The sequence below is a fragment of the Drosophila willistoni genome, chromosome 3R (genome assembly GCF_018902025.1).
Source record: "Drosophila willistoni isolate 14030-0811.24 chromosome 3R, UCI_dwil_1.1, whole genome shotgun sequence".
Classification (NCBI taxonomy): domain Eukaryota; kingdom Metazoa; phylum Arthropoda; class Insecta; order Diptera; family Drosophilidae; genus Drosophila; species Drosophila willistoni.
Window position 1 is genome coordinate 24,013,670 of NC_061086.1, and position 26,458 is coordinate 24,040,127.

Here is a 26,458-nt window from a genome sequence, read left to right on the forward strand (position 1 = left end):
TTTAATTTTAAAAAGCAAGGAACTAATCGTTGAAGATTTATTTACATATATCGAGCATTTTAGCATTGCATTCGTTTAGTTTTTTAAAATTCCTAATGTTTTTTTTTATAATTCGCTACTTAAGTTAAGAAACTAAATTAACATTTATAACATAACGCTTCGAATTAATTTAATTGGGATTTTTAAACTAATTAAAATATCACAAAAAATGGATACTAAATACTTATGGATAAAATGATAAATTACGACTACAAGTTCCACGGAGGCCGCATTCCAACTGGCCTCCTGTCTTACAGCTACGAATTAATTTTGCCCAAAAGAGGTTGAGTCACACTGGCAGTTGCTGGGCTAGGACCAGCAGGACAATCCTGGCCGTATTTCCGGACAAGGTGATGGTTGGGAAACATCGTCGATGGAATGTTCTGAGTTTGTGGTGGGTGTTGAGGCTGAGATGTTGGCAGAGCCGTAAGCAGTGGCATCTCATCAGCTTCGGAAAACTGAATTCTTTGGGAAATCAGGCTGCCTTGATCAAGACCCCCAGTTGAGGCTCTGCTGGTGACATTGCTCAATAGTGTTGAGATCGTGGGTGAAGGTCTTAGGCGACTCCTGGTAGTTGTGAGGGGTTGTGGAAGTGGTTGCAAAATGCCACTTAAATTCGAGTTGGATTGATTATTGTTGTGATTTTTAAGAGCTCCACTTAGTGGCAAGCGGAAATGGGCCAATTCCCAACTATCGGCCTCCTCCATACCGCGTAAGGATCGACTACTATATATGTCACTTGCTTGCAAATGTGGCTCCAAAAAATAGTTCTCAGTCTTAGTACCATTCAGCTTAGGGGAGCTTGAACTTATTTTTCGTTTAATTCGAAGCTCAGGCGGATGTTCGAGTTCCGAATCCTTTGGCAAATGAATAACTGGTGGTTGTAAAGCAGGACTCACTGTCAATTCGGAATATTGTTTATTTAACGAATGAGAGTGCTGCGGTTGTCTCTGGGGTTGCTTCAACGAGGATCTGCGCGTAAGCATGAGCTTGCTAGGCGAGTTTAGGACATCTTGCTTCACCATTTCGCCTTCCAACCAATATGTCAGCATTTCGCCTTTACCTTTCATTGGTACATAGCCTCGACGTGTGGTTAAAAACGTGCCAAACTCATCGAGAGCATTTTTGGTTGTTTCGCTAATGTGGATTTTGAGGGCTTCCCCGTTTGACTCCATGCGCGATGCCGTATTTACTGTGTCTCCAAACAAGCAATATCTTGGCATTTTCAGACCTACTACTCCGGCTACACAGGCCCCCGTGTGCAAACCAATTCTGAGCTTCAATCTGTCCTCGGGACGATGATGTATGCGAAAATTATGCACCGCCTCCAATAGAGATAATGCCAGACGGGCTATTTCTCTGGCGTGTTGGTTACCATTTCGCAAAGGTAATCCGGATACCACCATGTAGGCATCACCAATTGTCTCCACTTTATACACATCAAAATTTTCCACTATTGAATCGAAGCAGGTGTACAAATCGTTAAGAAATTGAACCACCTGCATGGGCGTACTCTCAGCAGATATCGCAGTAAAGCCAACAATATCGCTAAAATAAATGGTGACTTGGTCGAAAGTCTCAGCCACTACTGGCTTTCCACTAATCAACTGAGCGGCCACACTCTGTGGCAGCAGCTGATACAGCAGCTTTTCACATTTTTTCTTCTCTTCGTGATAGTCTTGCGTCCGCTCCTCGACAAGTTCCTCCAGATTATTGGCGTAAAGTTCCATGCGTTTTAAAAGATTGTCAACAATATTTCCCGTCTCATTATCTCTGCGAATAGAAAATTATAGAAATAGAAGTAGTACAGGTAATTTCTTCACAAACTTTTTGTTTTGCTCTTACTTGTTAAATTTCCTTATCATGGATTTGAGGACATTAAAATCGGGCCTGTCGGCTGGATCCTCAGACCAGCATCGACGAATAATGCCATTAATATCAGCCTTAGTATCACCAATTGGTTCTAGTTCGGGTCGAAAGGGCTTTACTTGTCTTTGTGGATGATACCCTTTAACCAGTTCAATAATTTCTGAAAAATAGTAAAATAAAAAAATAAAAAGTGTTAAAATTTAAAGTCAAAGTCATTTACTCAGCCATCTTAAAAGCTAAAGTTAAAGTTAAAAAATTGTCAGGATCGGACAACTATATCATATAGTTATAAAAGAAAAATAGGTGAAGAAATTGGAGTAACCCTATAGGGGTTACTTAAATGATAGTTTTATATATAAAACATCAGATCCCGAAATTTTAATCAGTTAGGATAAATAGAACACAAGTTACAGGCAATATAAATCGACTCTGCTCAAACGCTGCAGGCAGCGCTGCCAGCAGCCAACTACGTCATTGCTCGGCTCATCACAGTACACATTCGTATCGACATTCACTAAAACTGTAACAGACTGGGAGTTTCTAAAAACATTAATATAATTTAATTGGATCGAACTAAATTCACGAGAGAACATATTAATAATATAAGTTAAATAATAGTTCAAGTGGGCCTATCTGTCGCTTTTACCTTGCGGTGATTTCTCGTACTGACACTTGCCCAGGTAGAATGGACCTTGCCTTGTAATTATTTCATGGCAAATTACTCCAAAGGCATAGACATCGCCCTTTTGTGTGCCCTCTGGTGCTCGGCGATGCTCTAACCGCAATAATTCCGGAGATGTCCACAGGAGCTCTAAAAAAAGTGCCAAAATGAACGCAATATATGTAGTGGAAAAAACGGGATAAAAAATAAACACAAACTTACTGCTCCAGAATGCATGACTGTTGCAATTCTCTACCTCATTTTGCATATCGTAGCGTATGCATCTTAAACTATGAAGACCAAAATCAGTAATTTTGAGAACAAATCTCGAGTCTACTACGCAATTCGATGACTTGAGATTGCCATGTGATTTGATGTCGGAGCTATGCAAAAATTGCATGCCCCTGACGATATCATGCATTAACGATAATTTGAACATCCAGTCCAGCTGAAATTGTTCATTCTCCAATATATCTTGCAATGAACCTTTTGGGCAATATTCCGTCAATAAAAAGCTGCGACGCTGATCCAAACAAGCGCCATAGAACTTAACCAAGTGATCATGCTGCAAGTCTTTCATTCGTTTCAGTTCCAGCATTAGACTTCGGGTGAGCAAATTTTGGACATTCTGCACTTCGATGGGCTTAATAGCCACTTTACTCTTTCGGAACATGCCAACGGGTATAAAAATCTGACGATCACCATTTATCGAACCCATATCCTCAGACATGAGGGTAAGCTGGGAGCTCTGTTTGACGAGTGAATGAAATGAGCCACGCAAACCTCTCTCAGCTGTTTCCCGAAACATAACATCTTCGAGTGACACTTTCCAGCTCATTGAATTGATTTCCGCTTCAGCTATATAATGGCGATATCCGAAAAAGAAACACACTGCCATAATTATAACCATAATGCCCAAAACTATTGATAGTATGGCATATCCGGGAAGAGCTACAATGAAATGGACATAAATTTAATTTAGAACCGACATAAGAATCTTTTCAGGACTTACAATTATCGGGACACAGAGCTCCATCATAACCACAACTGGGTTGATCTGGCGGTGCCTCTTCCCTATCCCCTGCCCAATGGATCTCTTTGTTGGCCTCGAATTCCAGACGATTATGCAAAAAATGCGCTACAATTTCAAAACGTCCTGTACTGGGATTCATATCCAAGAGCGAGTAAGCCGAAAGCCGGTCGCCATTGGCGTCGATGGTGACGTTGCCTGTGATGCCAGTAAACGAACGATTCCACATGCGTCGCACCATGTCTGTTCCATTAATCGGTTGAGTTAACATGCTGGGATCCTCTCGTATACTGTCATTCAAGGCATTCGCGTAGAGCAGAACACCGTCGAAAAAGGATGTGACAAAAGCCGAAATAGGTTCATTGTCGCTAAACGTGTAATTGTATTTCGCTGCGGCAATTGCTTTGATCTGTAAATAAAGTGTTTAGAAACGAAAAGGCAACGCCATTAATCTCACTGTGTCCTACAAATTTTAGGCTACAATCCCGCCTTTGCAAAGCATTCATCGTCGAGTTACGCTCTTGTCTTTTAATTGCTTTGGCTACCGTGAAAATTCAATTACGCGTGCGTTTGTTTCTAATTGATGTCAGACACAGGAGTGGAATTTAGCAAGGAAGTCCAAGACAAGTTGTTTACTTTTTTTTTCGACTGTCACAAACCCATGCAGAAATTATTGCAAAGTTTTTGTATTTCTCTCGTTTCTTCTATTTTTCTTTTCACTTTTTGGTATGCTTTATTCGCATTCCCATTTCCCATTGACGTATTTTGTGTTTTATCTTGTGACTAGCCACTCTGACCTGAAGTATTCTTAATTTCCACGATGTCAAAATTGAATTTATATAGGTTTTAATTAAACAGAAACTGAATTCCTTTTAGCCAAAGTAAAAACTAAGGCTTAAATTGTATTACAAGCTTCAATTGTAAATTATTAAATTAATAGATTCGTTTATATAAAAGATTATTTGCGAAATGTAAACGCATTTAAATTTGTCTAACCACAGAAATTAGCTCTAGGTGGAATCAAGGTATCTACTTGGCATCATCATCACTTTCTCTTTTTCTAAGAATGCCAAATACAGAGCCAATCTCTATAGACTTTTAGTTGCAGGCAAGGTCTTATCATGCAACTTGTAAATGCTTTCTCAAACACGAAATATTGCAAGGTGTTGTTGTTAAATTTCACCATTCTCTTTGTTGTTTTTACTTGTCTCTCTCTCTCTATCTATCTCCCACTCTCTCTCTCCCACTCTCTCTATCTCTCTGTCCTTTTACTGACCTCGCCTGGAAAATGGATAGGCTGTGACTAAGAAACAGAAACGTGCACATGAATTAAGTATGCAAAGGGAACAACAACGAAAACCCACAAAAAAAAAAAAACACCCGCAAAAGTCAAAAAGAAAAAGCTTGGACAAAAATATTCGAACTGACTTCTGTTCATATCCTGCAACGCTGCATCCTTTCACTCCCCTTTATTTTATTGTCTTTCTCACGCAAATTTTGATTCAACTTTCTCATACTCACTTCGTTGGAAACCCTTGTGTACTCATTGTCATTGGGTTGCTTAGGCGTCACCGTCAACATGGCTGTGTAGGATTTCCGAGCTCTCTCGTTATTCAAATTCGTATCATTCTTGTCATACCAGGGACGCGACGTCAAGTATGGAACCCTAAAAAACAAAAACCATTTGCATTTATTTCGTTATCATTGTTACAAATTTGTTGTTACATTGCCACCTTATCGATGCAGTTTTACATTAGATTTTGACATGCAGTTTTGAAATTTATTGCCAGGCATTATTGATATGCGTCATAAATTGCTATTTATAGAAAAAAGTACATATTGTTCACTCTATAATGCCATGTACAAGTCGGTTAGTTGCCAACATCCTACATACATATATGTATTAACAAGCTAATAGCATATAATTAATAATTGTCACCGAAATTTCTTGGGGTCTTGTGGTTTTAAACACCGCTAACTAAACTAAACTAAACATTTAACCCATTGCTGAGATAATCAAATTGGATTTGGGTTCAATTCTATGCTAATTATGTATACATAAGTTTCAGTAGAACACCAGGAAACACATTAGCTAATCCGTATATCGTCAATAATAAATAAATAAATAGTACTGTTTTTCATATACACAATTTTTTCCATTGATTACAAGATCACGAAGGTTGCCAGATTAGAATGCGAGTGCATTAAATGCACATGCAAAACTAGATTATATAGTAATTTAGTATTTATCACCCTTGCTCTTTACCCCTCTCTCTCTCTGTCTCTCTTTCTCACTCTATCTCTTGCGCTTTGTCTATCTGAAATATACTTAAAGTGCTGCTATATTTATAAATTTAGAATCGGTAGTTCAATACAATTTTGTAAATTGTTAAAAAAAATATGAAAAAAAAAAACAAAGAGCCAAAGAAAAATACGCGTATTGCGAGTGGGAGCTTAACCAAAATAATGACTCAGCTTTATATGTGCTGGATGTGTTTGTAGATAATCATAATGACCAATTAAGAGCAAGAGCCATGAATCTGGCATGTGTACAAAATTTGGAATTTCCTCAATTTAAGGTAAATGCAGAAGCTATTAATAAATTCGAGAACTTCAAGAACTCTAAATACATATAATAATTGTCTTTACTTTGATTAAAGAATATATACACAGAGCTTGTGTGTGTCTTTGTATTCATATATGTACGCTCGAATGTATGTGAATGTATTGTGTTTTAGTTTTTGTTTTTTTTGCAAAGTGAAAGGCAATTCCTGACCATTACCATTTTGATTTAGATCGTACTTACCGTGAAAATAATTCAATATTGATGAAAACATATTCACCGCTATCGATCATATTCAACTCCTCGGCTGTCAGCATAATTTGACGTATGGACTGCGGATCGGCGCACATAATGACAACTGCAAAAAGCAAAAATTGAAACCATTATTCTGTGTCTTTTGTTTGGGATGGGGTGGGGGAGGGGGGGTTTCACAATTAAAAAGTAAAAATAGAAGTAACCGCCGACGGTTTCGAACTCTCTTGTCATTAAAAATGTATTAATTTATTTGAAAAGTTGTTGAGCTTCTTTTGATTGAAATGAGATTTTGTAAACTTGTCAGTTTTCTTGTATTGCTTTGACGTCAGCCAAAGTTAGACGATACGTAATTTTTTGAATTCGGATATAATTGTAGATTCACTTTAAAGACCAAATGACACCATATCAAAAGGTTTTTTTTTTACGACATGTTTAGTGAAAGGAAAAGTTGGAATACTTAGTAGTAGATAGTAAATATGTTCATTTTATCTAAGTATTATACCTATGTTTTATTTGCCAGTAACTGTCAGTATTATCAGTCAGTAAACGTATCTTATTGTTAGACCTATAGTCCCAACACAGAAGCACCTTTTAAAAAAGAAGCTCTACATTTTCTTTCTATTATTTTTAGAAGGGGTGCTAAAATCTCTTTTTTTGCTTGTCGAAAAACACGAATATCTGCCCAATTCTATGGTATGCAAATAATTTTATTTAAACACGTATTGACAATTACATAACTATTATTTATGTTAATGTTTTTTGTTTGTAAATAACAAATTGAATGTCAGGTATCCAGCATAAATAATAATAAATAATACATCCTGATGACCCCACAGCAACACGGTAAATTGTACAGCACAAATTGATTGCTGTCATATTTGCATATCAAACATTAAATAAAATGTGATGTTGTTATTGTTTATGTTTATTTAATTGATATGCAATTGAATGGCATTAATCAAAATGACAAAAGAACATCTGAAATTAAAAAATCTGATTTCTTTTCGTAGTAAGAACTATTAATTTAATTAAGTTTGCCCAAATAATTGAATACATAACACAAACCATAATCAGACTATTTGATACCTACTATGGACTATTTTTGTAAATTTGTAGCCACCTCGGTAGACTCACCAATCACCCCAACCGGTTGATAGCAGACCAAACGAAACCAAAGATGAAAACTATCCTCGCAGACTAAAAAGACTGCACCCTCTGGATTTCAGGCGTGATCCTGACTGGTAGGGCTAGTCTCCTCGGTGTCAGTAGATGTCGATTGAACCCTTCTGAGGCTTTTGCTTTTTAAGTGTACTCTTGCTAATGCCATGTTTTATATGTTTTTCATCGAATTTAATCATGATTGTCCAAGTGTAGATAGATTTTAAATATACTTAACAACAAAAAAAATGATTTAAAAACGAATAATATCTAAAATGTTATATATGTAAATACGTATTTATAAAAGATGCAACGTTCAATTTTATATCTATTGAAAACACTTTTTTTTTGTTCTAATCGATTTTGACTGTCCTTGAACTCAAATCTATTACTTGCACTCGCTTTCTACTTTCATTTTTGGCGGTTATCCAAATGACCAACACGCGATCAAAAAAAATTAACAAAAATCTTTATAGATAGGCGAAACTCATTTTGCATGCCCAACAGACTCTACGGATCTCCATAATTATGTTTTAATTTAAACATTAAAATGCGAGATCTTTGTCAGCTGCCATATATAAGAATATATAAAAATAATTTCTAATTATTTCCATTGCATTCAGCCCGATAGCTCTTGAGATGGCTGAGTAAAACGCATACGCACCGATGGACAGAAGGACAGACAGATATCGACTCAGCTTCTCATGCTGATCAAGAGAAAGGGGTAAAAAGGGTATAAAAAGTAGTATTGAATCCCTTAAATTTGGGCTTTCCCAATATTTATTAAACAAAATTTCTCCATACAATTCTACGTTCTCTGCTTGCCTCATCATTATTGTGATCTACCCCATTAAAAGTCAATTAGCATAGAGCTGTGAACAATTTGGTCTTGTCAATGTATACCGCCAAATTATGCATAACGCTTGTTATTGTTTATTGTGTTAATTGCCGATAAATGAAATTAAATGAGTTGTAATTAAACAAAAGCTGTGGCTAGCAGACAGGTAGTCTACAATACATAATGAATACGATATTTGCGCTATGGTTCTTTGGTTCAGCAAATGGCAGCTAAAAGGATTTCTAAACTCAAAAGCCGTTCAATTAAAACTTAATTTATTAAATAAGTTTAATAAAAATATATATAGGTGAGTGTTTTTATGCAAAGAAATACAAAGTTCCTACATATACATACATATATCGGTCAGGAGTCGTGGACGTGAATTTTTCGGCTCATGTGGGCTTATATTTCGCTTTCCAATTTCACGAGCTGACAGATTATTTTTGGTCATTTCAACCACCTGGTTTTCTATACTTTCACTACTTTTCTTCATTTTTCAGCTTGATTAGATTGAATCGTTTACAGGGAAAATTACAGCTTTTCGTGTACTCAAAACTCTATGATTTTATTGCAAAGCAATACCTCAAGCATTGGAAGTTGTAGAAATTTTGTGAATCCCATTTTTCGGTTGCTTTCGATAGAAAATCTAAAAACTATCGAAACGTGCAAAAGTGGATACATGCTCATTTTTAAGTTTTTTATGGATAATTCAAGCTAAGGAGGGGATAATGAAAAAAATTCTTTGGTTTTCGTTTTATATATTATTAGTGGAAAAAATTTGGAATCGATTAATGCATTTTTGGGGGTTTTACAGTCACACTCAAAGTCACAGTATCAAAACATGTATCCACATGTGCTCGCCACTGTATTAAGATTCTACTGTCTATTATAATGGTAATAATGTTATCAAACTTTGAAAAACGGAAAATCTGAAGCCAGCTAACCCCAATAAACTCTACTGAGTTTCTCATTATATCTTCTCTCTACTTATCAGAAGATGGGCAAGTCTAAAATCGACAAGGTATTCGTTTTCGTTCTCTTTAAGAGCAATTGACAAGGAGGTCAGCTAACTATAGATAGACTAGATATATCTATATATTTCATGTATGTACATACATATGATGAATGGGATGGGATTGGCTGTATGTTTGATGTATATACCTCTTGCACTTACTTCTTGTTTGCATGGCCACGTTCCTAAGCATACGCGTTATATCCGCCTTTGTCCAGGTTGTAGTATCAAAACCCAATTGATATACCGATTGCTTCTCAATCGTATCATGGATGGCAGCCAGACAAAGAAAACAGACCGAATTGCCTTTAACCTTTGAATTCTCATTCTGATATATAAGAGCAGTACGTGTCCAATTGAAGCTGTTCAAAACAGCATGGACCACATTTCCCAAATTGTTGACCTGGGCTCCCTTCAGCCGTGTAAGAGTTGAATAACTTTCGGATTTCTTATTAAATTCCTTGGCATTGCCGCCGGTGGTAAGGACGGGAATTTGCCAAACATCAGCATAACGGGAAATCGGTGCTAGAACATATTCACATGGCAGACCAAAGACAGCATTCACTTCTGGCCACTGAGTGTATATTTCAAAAAATCCAATGGGTCCATATTTTGAGGAACAAAATGTGTCCCGGGCTATAAGTTTAATATCAAAGTGTGTACCACCAACAAAGCCCAAATGCTGAATATGCCGTATTCCCAATTCCAGAACGGGCAACACTTTGGGCATTATGCAATCATTCTTATTGTCCGATTCCACCGATGGCAGCAGAGCCACAAACACCAATTGACGTTGTGCCTGTCCATGGTGATTGAAACTGGTGCCGGGGCTAACAAAGTGTTGGACTAGCTCGGTACTCTGAGACTTGTGGGAGGTCTTTGTATCGGGTGTCTTGAAGCTATGGTCATCCGAGGACGAAGAAGATCCGCCGCTAATGGCCATGGCCACGCCTCCAATGGCTTCATTGTCATAGAACCAAGCAAGAACCGGCTTGGGCTGATAGAGCATAAAATGTAGCAGGATCGATAGAATTATCTTGGAGTTCAGCGTTTGTTTAACTCGTTTATATCCCTTGTTCATACTGGATCCTACAGCAGGATCAATGTAAAATTATTTTTGCTTTTTTTTTGTTTTTACTAAAAAAACAATAAATATTAATTTTTCTTTATTGTATTCCGTTTATCAGTCGTTGCCTTCTGTCACTATAACACTTTTTTAACAATATTTTTGTATCACATTCATGTCTCTTCGCTTTTTTCTTTTTTTTTTTTATTTATTTCAATTGAATTTTAATCCGAATCAAATTTTAATTTTGGTTTGTTAATTGCATTTTTTTTGTTATTTTTTATTGATAAATTTTTTTATTGTTCAAGATTTAATTACGATGTTGAACTTGTTTGTAATAAATTTCAGTTTTCTTTTGCATTTTTATTTATACTTGTCGTCTTGCATTTTATTTATTGAAGCGACAGAAAAAGCCAACAGCATATTTATTGATAAATATTAAACAAAATGCACACAGCTGGAAAAAAAAATGGCATTCAAAAAGTAAGAAATCCACCCCAGAAAATTGGCATAATTTGACATATTTCTGGCTCACCTGCTTCTACATATGCAAATGCAAATGAAATATAAAAAAACAACAGCTTAAACTCTTGTTTATTTAAGATGAAAAAGATAGAAAGTATATATATATAATACCTCATAGATCTATATATTAAATCGAGATTAGTCTATACTTTTTAAGTAAAATAATTTAAGTATTGTTTCAATTTTAAGTCAGCAAATGTATTTGAGAACAAAAATAAAACGTGAACCTGTTCTGACTTTGAAAAAACAAAACAAAACATCAGCAACAACAACGTAAATTAAGTCAAAGTCACAAGTAAAAAACAAAAAAGTAAAACCAAAAGGGCTAAAAATAACAGCAGTATTAAATTCGCTCTCGACCTGCAATTAAGTCAAATACTGTTTTTTTGTTTTCAAAACATTTACCCACCAGATAAATTAAAAATTTTTGCGATGAACAAATGCGATACAAATTTAACGGCAATTAGAAAAGTAAATAAGAAGAATTGTCTACTCCCTACTTCTATGCACAATGAGTCATCAAAAAGGTTACTTAAAGCCGCTGTAAAATCTTTAGACCAAATTTCTGATATCATCATCATCATGATCATAATAATAATTTCCGACCAAGCCACCAGTCGTTCATTAAACTCTAACCGCAAACTCTAAAAATATCCACGGAAAGCCCACAAGGCTTTGTAAATAAGATAGAATACAATAAAAATAAAGAAAGGTGTTCACAAAAGGTTTTTTTTTCTTTTGGCTTAAAAAAATTTGTATACAAATTATTAAGCTCTTCTATAATTATGCCTTATGGCAAATGAAAGAAAGCAGACAAAACTCTTCTTCTATGTCTTCATTTGTTTTTCAATGTTTTGTCTAACTAAAAAATAGATTTTTATTGAAATTTTTTGGATTTTAGAAAGCTATTTTTAAAGATTTTTTAAACCATTCACAAATGTGTGCGTGCAGTATATATATAACTTTTGGGACTCCTTAAATATCCTTCAATTTTTGGGACTTAGAGCCTCTTCATATTTTGGAGGAATAGTTCCTTTCAGTTTTGAGTAAAATAAACTTTTAAGGTTTAAGGTTTTGATACTAAATTCATTTGCATAATATTTTGAATATAATCCAAAAAACATCCTACACACACAATTTCTGTTTGATTGACACACAACAAGTACAGATGTTTATAAATTTTCAATACTCAAGGTTGGACAATTGAACGTCCATCCAGTTTTCTGTACATTTCAGACTGAGACTGAGACTGAGACCGAGTCTGTGCTGCCAAATTGTAAAAGAAAAATGGGTCAATTCACTCAAGTCGCTGCAGAAGCGATTGTGATATATGTAGGTACATTTGAGTATAGATATATGAATGTGTATAAAAAAAACAAGCATAATAGAAGAAATATCTATTGAATTTGAATCCAGTCTCGACTTTAAGATACCTAATGTTAAGATATCTTTAACAAATTGTAAATTCCAGTACAACTCATACATAAGAGTTTAGTTTTTAAGCTTTTATGAAACCATCAGAAAATGAAGCCATTGGAAAATTTGATTTTTTGTTTCTATTTCTAGCTCAATCTATATACAAATATTGATTTCTTTATAATACAAATATAGGGTATAAAAATTGTTTTCTCAAATAAATTTTAATATATTTTTTTTGCGTCTTTTTAAGCGTGTATTTATAGCACCATAATATTTTTTATATTATTTATTTATTGATTGATTTTTTTGTTTTCAGCACAAGCTAGACTTGAGAGTTTACACGTGCAATGGATTAAAGGCAGATCGACATGGATTGTATATAGGATCAAAACGATCGATCAGTTAACTGGATTTCTTGCCGTTATTTCTATTTTAGTTATCTCTAACTCTTCAAAAAGTGATTTATGGGATTTTAATCTCAAATTCCCACAGTTAGTTTTGGCATCATTTTGTTGTGTTTTTGTTATGTTAAGTGTTTTTATTTGTTTCTCTCGCCTCTGACTTAATGAAGTTCACGCTTTATTAATACGTTTGTTTAACTGGTCAACGAGCTGTCCAGTGCGGTCAACGTCACAGTCACTGTCGTCGTCGCCGTCACCTGTCACCATTTCGGCCGGTGGTTGTATGTCTATTTATAGATTAATTAACTCAGTATACCAAGACGTGTAAATGTGTGCGTGTGTGTGTGTGTGTGTGCACCCTATCCAGAGACAGTGACACTAACTCAAGTGGCGAGTTTTGCTTTTTCATTACTTTGAACCATTCAGTTTCATTATGCAAATGGAACCAATTTCGAATTATTTATGTGTTTTGTTTGTCTGTGATTTTTGATTTGATTATGATTTTATGAATACTTTAAACCGTTAATCAGGAAAATGTAGAATTTCTTGTAGATTAATTCCAACTTCTATTATGTGAAGGGTGTCTTTTTAGTTGAATTGTTATCTAAACTTCTTAACGTTTATATTTGTCAAACAATTTTTTTTTTCTCAATCAATTTTTGTGTTTATGTCGTTGAAAGAAATATGAGCTGCATATTCTGTTTGTGTATTTTATTTATAGCTTGTATTGTTGCTACAAAAAACGAAAATACGCTCATTATATTGTCGAGTTAGGTAATCGAAGCAGCAAACCAAAGAACAGAAAAGTTTTTTAAAAAATCGTTTCAGAAAATGAATTGAATTCAGTGCTACATATGTATATGTAGCTAGACTAAGCACAGCTGTATCTAAATCTAAACATAAATTAGATTTTCCGACTTTGGATGTGGGCGTTTAATTACAGCTCAATTACCGCCCAGAAGCTTTTCTACCCTTGGCCGTCTTTGACTGTAATGTATATTTAGGGGCAGGGTTTTGACAAATTACTGCAAAAACAAAACACAAATCACTTAAATATATATAAATATAAGACAAACAAGTACAAAAATTATTAATAATGCAAGTTCAAAAAACGATTTTGTTATTGGTTTTTGTTAGAAGCAAACAAGTTTGGCTACTGCGCGACAACAATTGGCTATGGTCTACGGCTTATTAGCCTTTTTTTTTTGAGCCTTGTGATGGTCTCAGTTGACACATATATAAATGATAAAACTTAAACATAAAGTTGAAAACAAATTTGAGTTAAAAAACACCAATCAAATCTCATCTCTAAGTAACTCTTCTTATGTCACCTAAGAAGAACGATTAATAAGCATAATAATTAACTAATTCTACATTCAATTAGCATTAATTTGCAGTGAGATTTTAGTCACACGTCCAAGTTTTAGAGATGATGATTAAAATAAATATTAAACACACTTTTTCACAGAGCGACATTTTCTGTTTTCCCTTTTACTTGAACGAATTCCGAAAATTGCACATTTTTTGTTTGTTGTTGTTCATTCACTTTCATTTATGCGTTTTCTTTATCTTATCACAAGTGAATAATTATTTTTTTTTGTTTGATTTATTCTTAATTATATTTAAAGACGTTGCCATCTATTTTGGTTTGCTTTATCTTAATTTAGGGTACACAAGATTCTCTCGCTCTCTGATAGAAAAACAATTATACACAAAATGTAAAGGCCGTCGTATTTTCAATATTGGTTTTAATATATCTATCTACATACACATACATATGTACATAGGCTTGAATATGTGATTGATATTGCACCCATTTGTGTTAGAAAACCGCGCGTTCCGAATATTGTCGACCTTTTTTTTTTGATGTTTCGTTCCGTGCGCTGTTTCATTAGCGATTCGCACACGCTCGAGTCGAAAACCGAACTGATCGAACGATCTACATTTTGGACTGGGATTCGGACTCCGATGACGATCACGACGTCTACAACGACCGCATACAATTGTTAACCCACTGGTGACCAAAATATATATTTAATAAAAAAGCGAAAGAGTGAACAAATTCTATGAACTAGTTTATATATACTTAAAGTAATTAAGTAAAAATGCATCCAAGTCTAAGTGAGTATTTAAAGTTTTTTATATCAATCTCTATTAAAAATTGTAATTGTTGTTACTGTTGTTCAATCTGATGGTTAAAAAACATAGCCAAAAGTTAAATCAAATCACAATTTTCAAATAAATGAATTGAGTTGCCTTTGTCTATTCTGAATTATATTTGCTATTGATCCAATGTGCATTCTAATCATATGTGTTTGAGTAAAAGTCGTAATCCAATAAGGACAAAACAAAGCAAATTCGTACCTAAACTTGCGAGCACACATGTGTTCAACACACGGTACACACCTCCCCCTGCCTCTCCTACCACCATGCAGACTCCCCTGACCGTGGGGTCCTCATTGTTGTCTTTTTACATGTGGAAATCCAATTTGAATATCAACTACGCTCCAAATTCCCATCCCATTTTCACATTCTAGCCTTCCGTTTTCTGCTCCTAACTCCTGCTTTTGGTGTTGTATGTGTTGGTTGTGTTCCTATGCGTAGATTACTCACAGACTGAGATAGAACAAGGAAATATTACACATACATACATAAATGGCAGTCAAAAACTACTGTCCACATGCACATGTGCTAATGGACTTTTGGTCTTGGAAATTTGAAGTGTTTTTTTCACTTGGTGCATGGTATACGCAAGTCGGCGAGACGACTTGCTTCCTTCATTTTTATTATATTTAATTATTTTCTATAAAACCTTTTACATTAATTGCGATTTATATAAAAAACTCTTTTATAATTTATATTTAAGACTTCATTTTTGTGTATTTTGCAGTTTTTACATGGTCATTTCTTTTAGCAAAACAAAAATTCCCATTACTTTGAGGGTTGCCAAAAAAAAGGCGAAAAAGCAACGTAAAATATGACATAAAATAATAATTATTCAACGTTGCTTTTTTATCAATAAAGCTTTTGCCTGCTTTTCAACCGAATTAAGAACTTTCTTCGGGTTTTTATGCTTCTGTATCATAACTATTTCAGATTAAAGCCCTTTTCCTTTTGCATGTACATCAAATCAATTCAAATTACTCTATAGAGGTGTAAGTAAGTAGATAGCTATCTACTTAGAAAAGTAACGAAAAGGTACGCTATTTCAATCAAGAACCAAGTGAAAGAAAGTAATATGCATCAATACCCATTACAAAGACTTGCAATCGAGTTAAGCAACACAAAAGTGGGATTAATTTTTCCTACCAGAATGACAAAATCTTGTAATATTTTCCAAGCCTTTTTATTGGCAGAATTTCTATTAAATGTTGAATGTGCAATTGCTATTTTTATTTCTATTGCAGTAGATTACTATTTCTTCTTACCGCTCCTCTAGTGCGATTCCCGCATAAATTGTCAATGAAGCGCAAATGAGTCAAATGAAGTTGGTTGCATGGTAAAAATGTTAAGTACATCGCATCTGCTGCTTATTTTGCCCCCGTTCGCCTACTTCTTGCCTTGCTGACTGGCTGACAAATAGAAATGGCAGACAACGAATAAAAAATGAGATGGAGGAATGGTTAAGGGAACTTAAAGGCAAGCGTCAGAGCTGAAAGAATGCCAATGTTGATTGCAGTGCAAAAAACCGGACGGAGCCCAGACCAGGACAATGACTGGCTTTTAAAATATATTACGCATACGCCTCGTAGTCTTAACAGGCGATTTAATGAGAAACAAAACAAAAAAAAGGGAGTGAACATTTTATATGTTGCTTTAAATATTTTTATTTTTACTTCATTTATTTGTCAACATTAATTATTTTTTAAAGCCCTGTATTGTATGTAGTAAACATGTGCAAAATCCAGCCCCAAGGCAATAGCTTTTATATGTGAAAACAACATTGGCACACATATTCTTCTACAAAAAGACCGCAAAATCTACTCAAAAGAATGAAAAATATGTATGTATGTGTGTCTGTATATCGATTGAATACAATTTTCATTATAGCGACAGACCAAATAATCGCCAAAATGTATGTAACAGCTTCTCCGATAGCTTTTCCCATAGCTTTTCCCCATAAACTACATATTTATACATATGTATACATTCTTGATCAGCATCAATAGCCAAGTCTATTTAGCCACCTTCATCTCGGAGAAAAGCTATAGCCACAAAATCAAGTTAATTTCAAATTTTCTACTCCTTTGCCCTTGTTATTTGAATTTTTTTTATATTTATTTTTATTGGCGATCTATCCTAAATCGACAATAAGCAAATATTGTCGTGTTATTTGAATTAAACTGATTTTCTCGGAGACTACCATAGCTTAAGTTGTCAAATTTGGTATGTAGACTTGCTCAGAATGCGGGCAGATAATAAATGTTTACAACTTTTGCCAAATATTATTAAAATCAGACTGTTAAAGATTAAACATCGTGTACATCAGAAGCAGCTTCAGCAAATCAGTTGCACTAAAGAAGATATAATACAACTGTTTTTTTGTCACAAACAACTAACCTAGCATAGGACTAAACATACAATCAGACCCACACGTTGTGGAAAAACACTTGTAATTCTAAACAAACCCAAAAGATCACAACGGCAGGAAGTCAAGTGACCGACGCCGTGCCTAAAAGAGTAATAATTTTTCAACCCCCGAAAACGTGGGTTTGAGTCGTACTAGAATAAGATCTTCTAAGAACAACTGTTACCTCCTAGAGCCTAAGATTCCCTATATAAACTCCGTACATTTGTAAACAAAAAGAGTTCATATTTTGAATGCAACGAATGAGGATTGGGTTATTTTCCTTCTCTCTGGAAGCCCTATTCACAGACTGAAAATAGCCAATTTAAACAGAGTTTGCCAACGTACAATGTATCTTCGAATAAATTTAATATTTAAATATTTTTTTACTTGATGCATGGTATACAGAAGTCGGCGAGACGATTGGCTTGCTTCATTTTTATTATATTTAATTATTTTCCTTAAAACCTCTTACATTAATTGCCATTTCCGAAGAACGCTTTTATAATTTAAATTTGGTATTTCAGTATTATCTATTTTTGTGTATTTTTTGCAGTTTTTATACGGTCATTTCTTCTACCAATCAAAACAAAATTTCCAATTGCTTTGGGGGTTGCAAAAGAACTAGGCGAAGCTAAATAAAATCTCACAAACAACTCGTTAAACAAGTAGTTCCCTAGTATAGATTTTTCCTTCACTTAATAACTGGTGTGTTTATTTTTTTTCTTTGCACAAACACACACATGTGTGTGAGTGTGCATATGACAGCTGAGTGTTTGTGTGGGTGTGTGTGGTATTGTTTGTTTATTCACATTCTAGAAATTATCTTTAGCTCTGGTTAAGCAAGTTAAAAGAATCTCTGTCCTTTGGCATCAAGTTGAGTCCTACTACAAAGTTCTAATATTTGAATGATGTAGTCTGAAAGTAGTTTTAGTTTTTAATAATTTATTTATTCTCCACTCACAATTTAACTTGTTTATTTAGCAGAACTTTTTCAGCTATTTTGTGGTAGTTAGTCACGTCCACTTGACGACTAGGCGATGGCCACATCTGTCGCCGGCATTATTAGCCCAGTGCTGCTGTGTTAATGATGCACTGCGGCTTCCTGACAGGCGGTTTTTGGCCATAGACCCCACCACAACCTACAACCCAAACAGAAAACCACAGCTGCTCTCAGTTGTCCTCGTTGTTCATCTGATGCGAGTTATAGCATAAATGGGTTTAAAGTTAGAAGGGAGTTCAGTTGGTTGCCAGATTTCTGGGATGGCAACAGATTTATAACACTTGCTGCAGTAGAAGTACTACGAATAATTCTTTTCTGCATAGCTCTTGCGACATATTTTGTGGGCAGAAGACAATTTGACAACTAAAAAATACATATGTGAGCTTTTCGATTGGAGTTTAAAATGTTACCCATAGACAAAAATATTCTTGTACTTATACTTATATATGTTATGGTCGGTGGCTCAGTGGAGACCTACTAAATCTACAATTCTCGAGTTCGAACCTTGACGTAGGTGGAGTTTTCCCCTGATGATAACTAATAATTTTGCTTATATATGTTATAGTTGGGTTTGTAAATGTTTCTTATCCTCTGCATTCGTTCCATTAAATAAGCAGGCAGAAGCTTGGCATTTGGTGGAAAATGTGAGAGAAAAAAGTAGGTACAACATGCAAAGCAATTATATAATTCATGCTCAATTTGTGTTTTGATTTCATTGGATCGACTTAAAGGTGAAAACGTGGAAATTTGTGAAATTGGTTTAACTTTCTACACCACTAGCTAATTGTAGTTGCTAACTATTTAAATTGTCGATATAGCAGCGTTTTTAAATAGGTTGAATATGCCCTCAACAACACCAACAACAACAACAACAACTCTGTCTATTTTATTCTCTGGGAAAATTGTACACACTTAATAATTTACTTAGTTGCTATAAGAGGTCAAGTCGGTCATCAGTCCTAGGTAAGAGGGAGGAGCCAAGGGGTTTGGTTTGTTGTTATTCACATTGTTATTGTTTCGGTAAATAAGCATTTGTGTACGTGTAATTAAAGAAATTAGGACGACCAGTCGATATTCGACAGCAATATTAAATGTCACAAGATGCAAAAAGAAAGTAAGTTCAACGAATGCCATTGTAATTGAATTTTATCCTAAACTTTTGTGAGTTAAATGGACAGAGCTGCAAAAGAAGCCAACATATCAGATTTGTAGTCATGACATGGATGCAAAAGTTTACAATTTCTTGTCTTTGCTAACGCTAAACTCGTATGGCGTATGGAAAATGTGCAGCGGGAAATGTCATCTATCATACTGAGGGCAATAGGGCAGACGACGATATGTGGTTGTTTGGGGTGGCGGTTGGATATAATGAAAAATTCCAAGAATGACATGCTCTTTTTTCTGCTTTTCTTTGCATCATTTGTTTTGTTTTGTTTTTGGCAACAATGAATTGGCTTATTATTATTTATATTTAATTGACTTGAACCGAAGAATGCTATTAAGAGGCACATAAATTTTGCACAATCTCAACAGCCAAAACAACAAACCACAAGGAGAGAAATAAGCCTTTCTTTTTTCTCGGCCTGGAGGCTGAGGATAAATCCGAACTCTATATATATTTTCATTGTTTCCTATGAAGTGTGGCATGGTAATTGAGTTTGTGCAGTAAATAAAAAAAAAATATAACAACTTACACTAAAAATAAGACGGCAAGCCCTACAAGTCAATCAACAACGATGAAAAGAACGTCTAGGGTTTAATGCAAAAGTAATTAAAAATAATTTGCATATTTTATGGTGAAACTTCCAGTAGGATGTAAATTATAGTTCTTGAAAAAGTTTAAGAATGAAACTTAGTGTACCCTACAGTGATGAAAGTTGAATTCTTTTAAATGCTCGTCTCTGAGTTTCCTGTTTTCATTTAAAGACAAACCTTATCTTAGAATATACCTCAATAAAGGTCATCTAAGATTGTAGTCAGTTAAATAAAAGAAATTTAATGGCATGTCACATTCCCCTTATTTAAAAGGTGAAAATAACCTAGTATAGTTGGTTAAATTAAAGTAGACAAAGTAAAAATGTCCATAAATAGATAATCGGTAGCTTTAGTCATTTATTTTAGTGTGTTTACTTTTGAATAGCGAACAATTTTATTCGGTATTGCAACAATGTCAGACGAAGACATAAAATTACATCTTAAATATTAACGAAATTTGCTGGATGCCATGTGATATTTAAAGCAATTAAAGTGTTGTATAAATAGCTAGTGGAAAATGTAATAGTAGGTACATAGAGTCATTTATTGATCAACGTGAGGACCTCGGAGTGTGATTAAATCTTATAACTATTTACACACACGGTTGTTTATGTGCTTACTTTAATTCCGTTCATTTGTCAAAATAATTGTTTAAGAAGTTTGGGTCGGAAGGGTAAAACACAAAGCATGAATTAAATGCGAAAGTTGTGTTTATTCTTTAAACATTAATTGTTAAACCATGATTTTCTTCCCGGTTTCTACCGTTGAGTAGAAGTTGGTCTTGCGTTTTGCATATAGTGTATGAATACATTCTGAAAATGTACGGGTGAAATGCCGTGTAGAAGTTATATAGAAGATATATATTTTGTATAACATACTCTCATTTTTACATACTCATTTTTAATAGTAGTTGTACCACAAATACTTCCTACTGATAATAGTTGGACTAATTTTTGCAGATACATACTAGGAGACATGACATTTGCATACGCATGTACACGTACATATATTTTGAAACAAAGGTACAAAGTGCAGTGTCAGCATATTTATTTTATCGCCCGTCATGAAAATAAATGTTCAGTATTTATTTGTTTGACCACCAGTAACAAAAATTTGTACTACAATAAATACCAAGATAAATATATGCCTAGAAACATAGTTGTCAGAGTTGTAACGTTTGTTGCTATAATTTAATAGTAAGGCAAATAAACCTTTCAAAAATATAGCATACTTTTTAGGGCACTTAATATTTCTTTGTTCTACTTTGATAATATAGGAATATGTATTATTTTAACTATAGATTTGCTTTATTTATAATGAAATCAAATTGTTGTAAAGACAGTTGAGACTAAGAGTGGAACTATAAAGTTAGTAAAGCGTTTAACAATAAATCTTTAATATAAATAGCACTCGACTATTGCAGCCGCAAGTGCGGAAAAGTCAGAGAAAAGCCACATCTGGCTGCCAAATAAATTTCCTTTCATTATTTAGATAGCAATAAAACCAACATGTTCTAAACAACTAGAAATTCAGGATTTGCAGTTTAGCAATTATATTTACAAAGTTGGCGTAGTCTGGTAGCTGGGTAGCATTTGGTTAATCATAAATGTGTTTAGACTATGCAAACACTTTGAACCAAGGATAATAAAAAAAAAAAATTAAACAATTTCAGGAATAAGAAGAAAAGAATTCCAGCTATTGCAGCTGTGCTTTGAAACCTTGTCAATGTGAAAATGGTATAGAAAATGTCGACATTAAATGCATAACAATGAAAAATGGTGAAGCCATTTACCAAATAAGAAATATGAAACAACTAACAAAAAAGGCAGGTAAGGATAAAGGAATAAAAACGCCAATTGAATGTTGAAAAATTTTGTTTTCTCTTCGAAACCCTTTCTATCCTTCTACTCCTTTTCGTGTGTGTGTTCGTCTTAACACTTAACACCAAGCACACAGCTTGTATCTACGATCATTTATCACAACGGCAGCTTTGGCTTGTCAGAGTCACTGAATGTGGCACATACAATTAAGAATATATTTTCCACAATAACACAATTTCTGCCACAATTTTCTTTTTTTTTCACAATTTCATAAATTTTTTTCTATCATTATTATGTACATATATTATTTAAAAACTTTATTGTAGCTTTAATCAATCACTAAATTCGCATTATTCTGTTGTAGGGAAGAAAAAAAAAGAACGTAGTTTACTGCGTTTAATTTCGTTAGTCCGCGTTCGATGTGATGCACACTTAACGGTTTATCACCGGCTTCTGGCGCTACGAAACAGTCTGACGAATGATTGCAGCATTGTTTGCTTCGAAATCGAAATTCGAAATATTGCAATTGTAAGTCCTGCAAAGCCGGCGTTTTGCTATTTAACAGCTGTTGGCAAGTTTTAAAGTAACCGCACGTGGCGATTGCGAAAAAGCTCTTTTCTCTTATACGACCAAGTAAAACATTTCGTTTATGTTTGTGGAACATTTTCTATGAAAAAGTAATGACTCTTTTATACCCTTGCTCAAAAGGGTAGTGTGGAACGCATAGAAGGAAGCTTCTCCGACCATATAAAGTACAGTAGAATCCCGTTATAATGACGCTCAAGAGACCGACAATTTTCGTCGTTATATCCGGAAGACTTACTAACCGTCTGTCCGTCTGGATCAACGCAAAGTCCTCTTAGACTACAAATTGATGAATTTTTGCATATAATCGCTTCAGCGAAGATTGTTAGCGATTTCGCGATTCACATTGACGTTGGCAACAGGTAAAAAATAATTAACAAAAGTAACTGGCTAGGGTATACAAACTTCGATCACGACCACGAGCGCGACTTCGATCAAAGTTATCCCTTGCCCTCTGGTTTTTTGACCTTTCCCCTTTAGGCTGATGTCAGAGTGGACGCGATAAGCGATGCGATACTACAAGCGATAATTATCGCAGCGATCTGCAAAGCGATGGCATGGCAGAGTGAAAGCTTGCCGCAAAGCGAGAAACCTAGCTTTTTTTTTATTACCCGGGAAAAATAAAGTATAAAAACCATCAGGATCGGACCACTATATCATATAGCTCACGAAGAACTGGAAGAAACATTTTCATAATGAAGTAAGTAAGTCGTCTCGCCGACTTAGGTATACCATACACCAGTAAAGCAAATATTTCAACTTTATTAAACAAATGCATTTTCACATGCTTTTTACTAGCATATCTTAGTATCTCGCTCACTCAGTCATACGAGCACAATAGCGCCCCCACCAGCCAACGGCCAACTCCGGCCTTATGGAAAAACGTTTATATGCATAACTCGACTGTTTTTTGTCCGATTTTGATCAAATTTGGTATTTTGCTAGATATTAGATATTAAATTTAAGTGTGCCAAATTTGATTGCATAAGGTAAAAAAATACGGGAGATAATCAAGTTTTTCAAATTACGGGGGCGGAAAAGGGCGTGGCAAAATTTGTATACATAAAAAATGTGTGCATTTACTAAGCGAATATACATACCAAATATGGTGTCTCTAGCTGTAATAGTTTTTGAGATAAACCCTTTTATTAAATTGCGGGGGCGGAAAGGGGCGTGGCAAAAATTTGAAATAAACTTGATCACTCTACATACTACACGAGTCTACATACAAAATTTGGTGGCTCTAGCTCTTATAGTCTCCGAGATCTAGGTGTTCATACGGACAGACGGACAGACGGACGGACGGACAGACGGACGGACGGACAGACGGACAGACGGACGGACAGACGGACATGGCTAGATCGACTCGGTTGTTGATCCTGATCAAGAATATATATACTTTGTGGGGTCGGATATGCTTCCTTCTGCCTGTTACATACATTTTGGCGACTTTAATATACCATTTCACCCTATGGGTGTATGGTATAAAAATCGGAGTATGCTATGAAATTTACATATGTGATTGTAAAATAATTGTAGAATAGAGAGTAAAATTGTTTTGTTTGTATATTGATGAGTTGAGTTGCAGAAAACAAATTTTGAACATGTAAAATTATTATTACCAAGGACTGCAAGGGTATATAAACTTCGGCATAGCCGATGTTAGCTTCTTTAATATTCTAAGCTCAGAACAAAAACACACGTATAACAACAGTTGGATGAAGCGATAAAGCGAGAAAACGATTCTGAATCGCTCGCAACTCGCTTCAACTTGTCGCTTTGGCTCTCTTCTCGCTTCGCTTGCACTCTGACATGCATTCAACGATTACATATAAATTTGAATGCAGAGCTTTCTCGCTCATTGTCGCTCAATATTATCGCATCGCTTATCGCGTCCACTCTGACATCAGCCTTAGAGTTTGTTTAATTGTGTTTAATTTTCTGTCAAAATTTCCCGCTGAAAACTATGAAGGATATACATAAATATCCTTCATATATACATCAGATTGGGAAATGATCTATATGAACCACGTACATACATACATATATACATATATAACGCTTAATTCAATTTGTAGTGACTTTTCTAAAGACCGTTTTGAGAGTTTTGGAACGTATAATGGGATTTTTGAAACACATTACTATGGTTGTTCTCTGAACTAAGCTGATTTTATCACCAACAGCTTTCAAGAGAGAACTTCACCAACAAACCGGATAATATGTCTCTGTTAAATTTTTGTAATGGTTATCCGGACTTACTTGCATGTTTATTGCCAATTTCGCGCCGCATTTCCTCAGTGCGATTACTTTCTACATTCGGCTCAAACGGAAATTGAGAGAATGTCATGTTTTCCTTACGCATCTGCTTTCCAAGGGATTTCATCATCAAGAAACAAGTGTGTAGGCCAGCCACACTGCGCTGGCCATTTCGGTCGTAGTAGAAAATGGAATTGGACCAGTTGTGTCTACATACATATAGCGACATATTAAATATAATTGTAAATAGATTTCCATGTAGGACTTACCGTTTCATAACATTAATAGTTAATTCCGAAATAGTTTCGAAACTGAGCATTCCCGTTCGTAGCAACATATAAAACTCATCACCACAATCGGTTTTCTTTTGTTCAAAATCGTAGGTGGAACCTCCCACCGAAATCAAAGGTGTGCCCTGGCTATTAAAATATTTGGTAATACGACTAACAGCAGCTAAAAGAATTTCAATTATTTACATATTTCTACATTATAATTTCGATTCTTACCCAGCGAGTAGTCGCATACAGGACCAAAAATCACTTGGGCACATTGCTTAATAATCCCATCCATTGCCTTAATCACACCCAGAGACGCATCACATTTCGTATCATAGGCAAGCCATTCGAAGTCAATATATGGCGGTATCATCTCTTTTGTTCGAATCTGTTGCTCAGCCACTTTAAGTATGGGCAGGACACGCATCAATGAAGCCTGATACATGTCATCATTGGGTAGCAGAACTAATGCTCTTATGGTACAGTTTGAGCCACTTGGATCACAAATTGCTTCACACTCCCTCGCCGGCTCATCGCGGCATTTTCCATCGCTGTTGCTAATTAGGCTACATATTAGCCAGAGTACAAGAAGTAGAATCATTTGGTTCAATTCCAATTTAAATTTCCAATTTGTGAAAAATGCTTGGTCGTTATGGCATCCATCGATTGACTTTAAAGGCATTTTCTTATGGCTTTTCTTTCTGTTTCTGGCTCGCTCACTCCTTTTATGCCTGTGCAAAGGCTGTCTTATAGCTTTAGACTAGAATTAATATATTTAATTTCTCTCATAGTTGCACACATGTCTGGCATGTTTATTTGTTTATTGTTAATACGGCTACCTAAAATTAAATTAAATGTTTTATTTGGATTGTTTGTTTAACGATTTCACTTAATTTGTTTGAATATTATGCCTCGTCTGCCTTTCGCCTATCTTTCCACCTTTTGTTTTTACTTTTCTATCGCTAAATTTTAATCAATTCGCTTTTTACCAAACACATTTATTACCAGGCAACTTGTCATTGTTGTATGATTACCTCGATGATGATCGTAGGTGGAAGGTTGATTCATCATTCAAACTGTCACCAATCGTTTCCACTTGTTGCACTTTTGATGGTGTGTAAGACAGAGATAAGGAATAGAGGACCCCGTGCCTCACCTGGTATAGACAATAGACTTTATTTAAGCCAATTTCAGGGGAATTATTTTGTGTGATTGGCCAGTGCAATTGTGGTAGGTGTTTGATAACAAAATCTATGGTGGTATGAACACAATTTCTCGGGAAAACGGGAAACTGTCTGTTTCAGTACAGCGCAGACGACCTTCACCCTCGGTGTGTTTACCCACTAACAGACGTCACTTTG

General features: G+C 35.0%; 1 protein-coding gene across 2 annotated transcripts; it reads right to left on the reverse strand.

Annotated features, from left to right (window-relative positions):
* Positions 1 to 25,869, reverse strand: LOC6647109 (atrial natriuretic peptide receptor 1). 2 transcript variants are annotated; one of them, XM_023178457.2, is made up of 10 exons: positions 25,329 to 25,869; positions 25,092 to 25,275; positions 24,826 to 25,031; positions 6,406 to 6,520; positions 5,121 to 5,265; positions 3,582 to 4,008; positions 2,792 to 3,520; positions 2,555 to 2,719; positions 1,885 to 2,068; positions 1 to 1,812 (listed from the first exon to the last, which is right to left on the reverse strand). In XM_023178457.2, exons 1-10 carry the CDS (start codon positions 25,777 to 25,779, stop codon positions 297 to 299), a joined length of 4,122 nt encoding a protein of 1,373 aa, XP_023034225.1. In that variant the 5' UTR covers positions 25,780 to 25,869; the 3' UTR covers positions 1 to 296. The 2 variants fall into 2 exon arrangements, with proteins under 2 accessions (XP_023034225.1, XP_002070084.1); XM_002070048.4 differs by lacking the exons at positions 24,826 to 25,031; positions 25,092 to 25,275; positions 25,329 to 25,869 and adding an exon at positions 9,588 to 10,558.
* Positions 25,870 to 26,458: the final 589 nt, after the last annotated feature.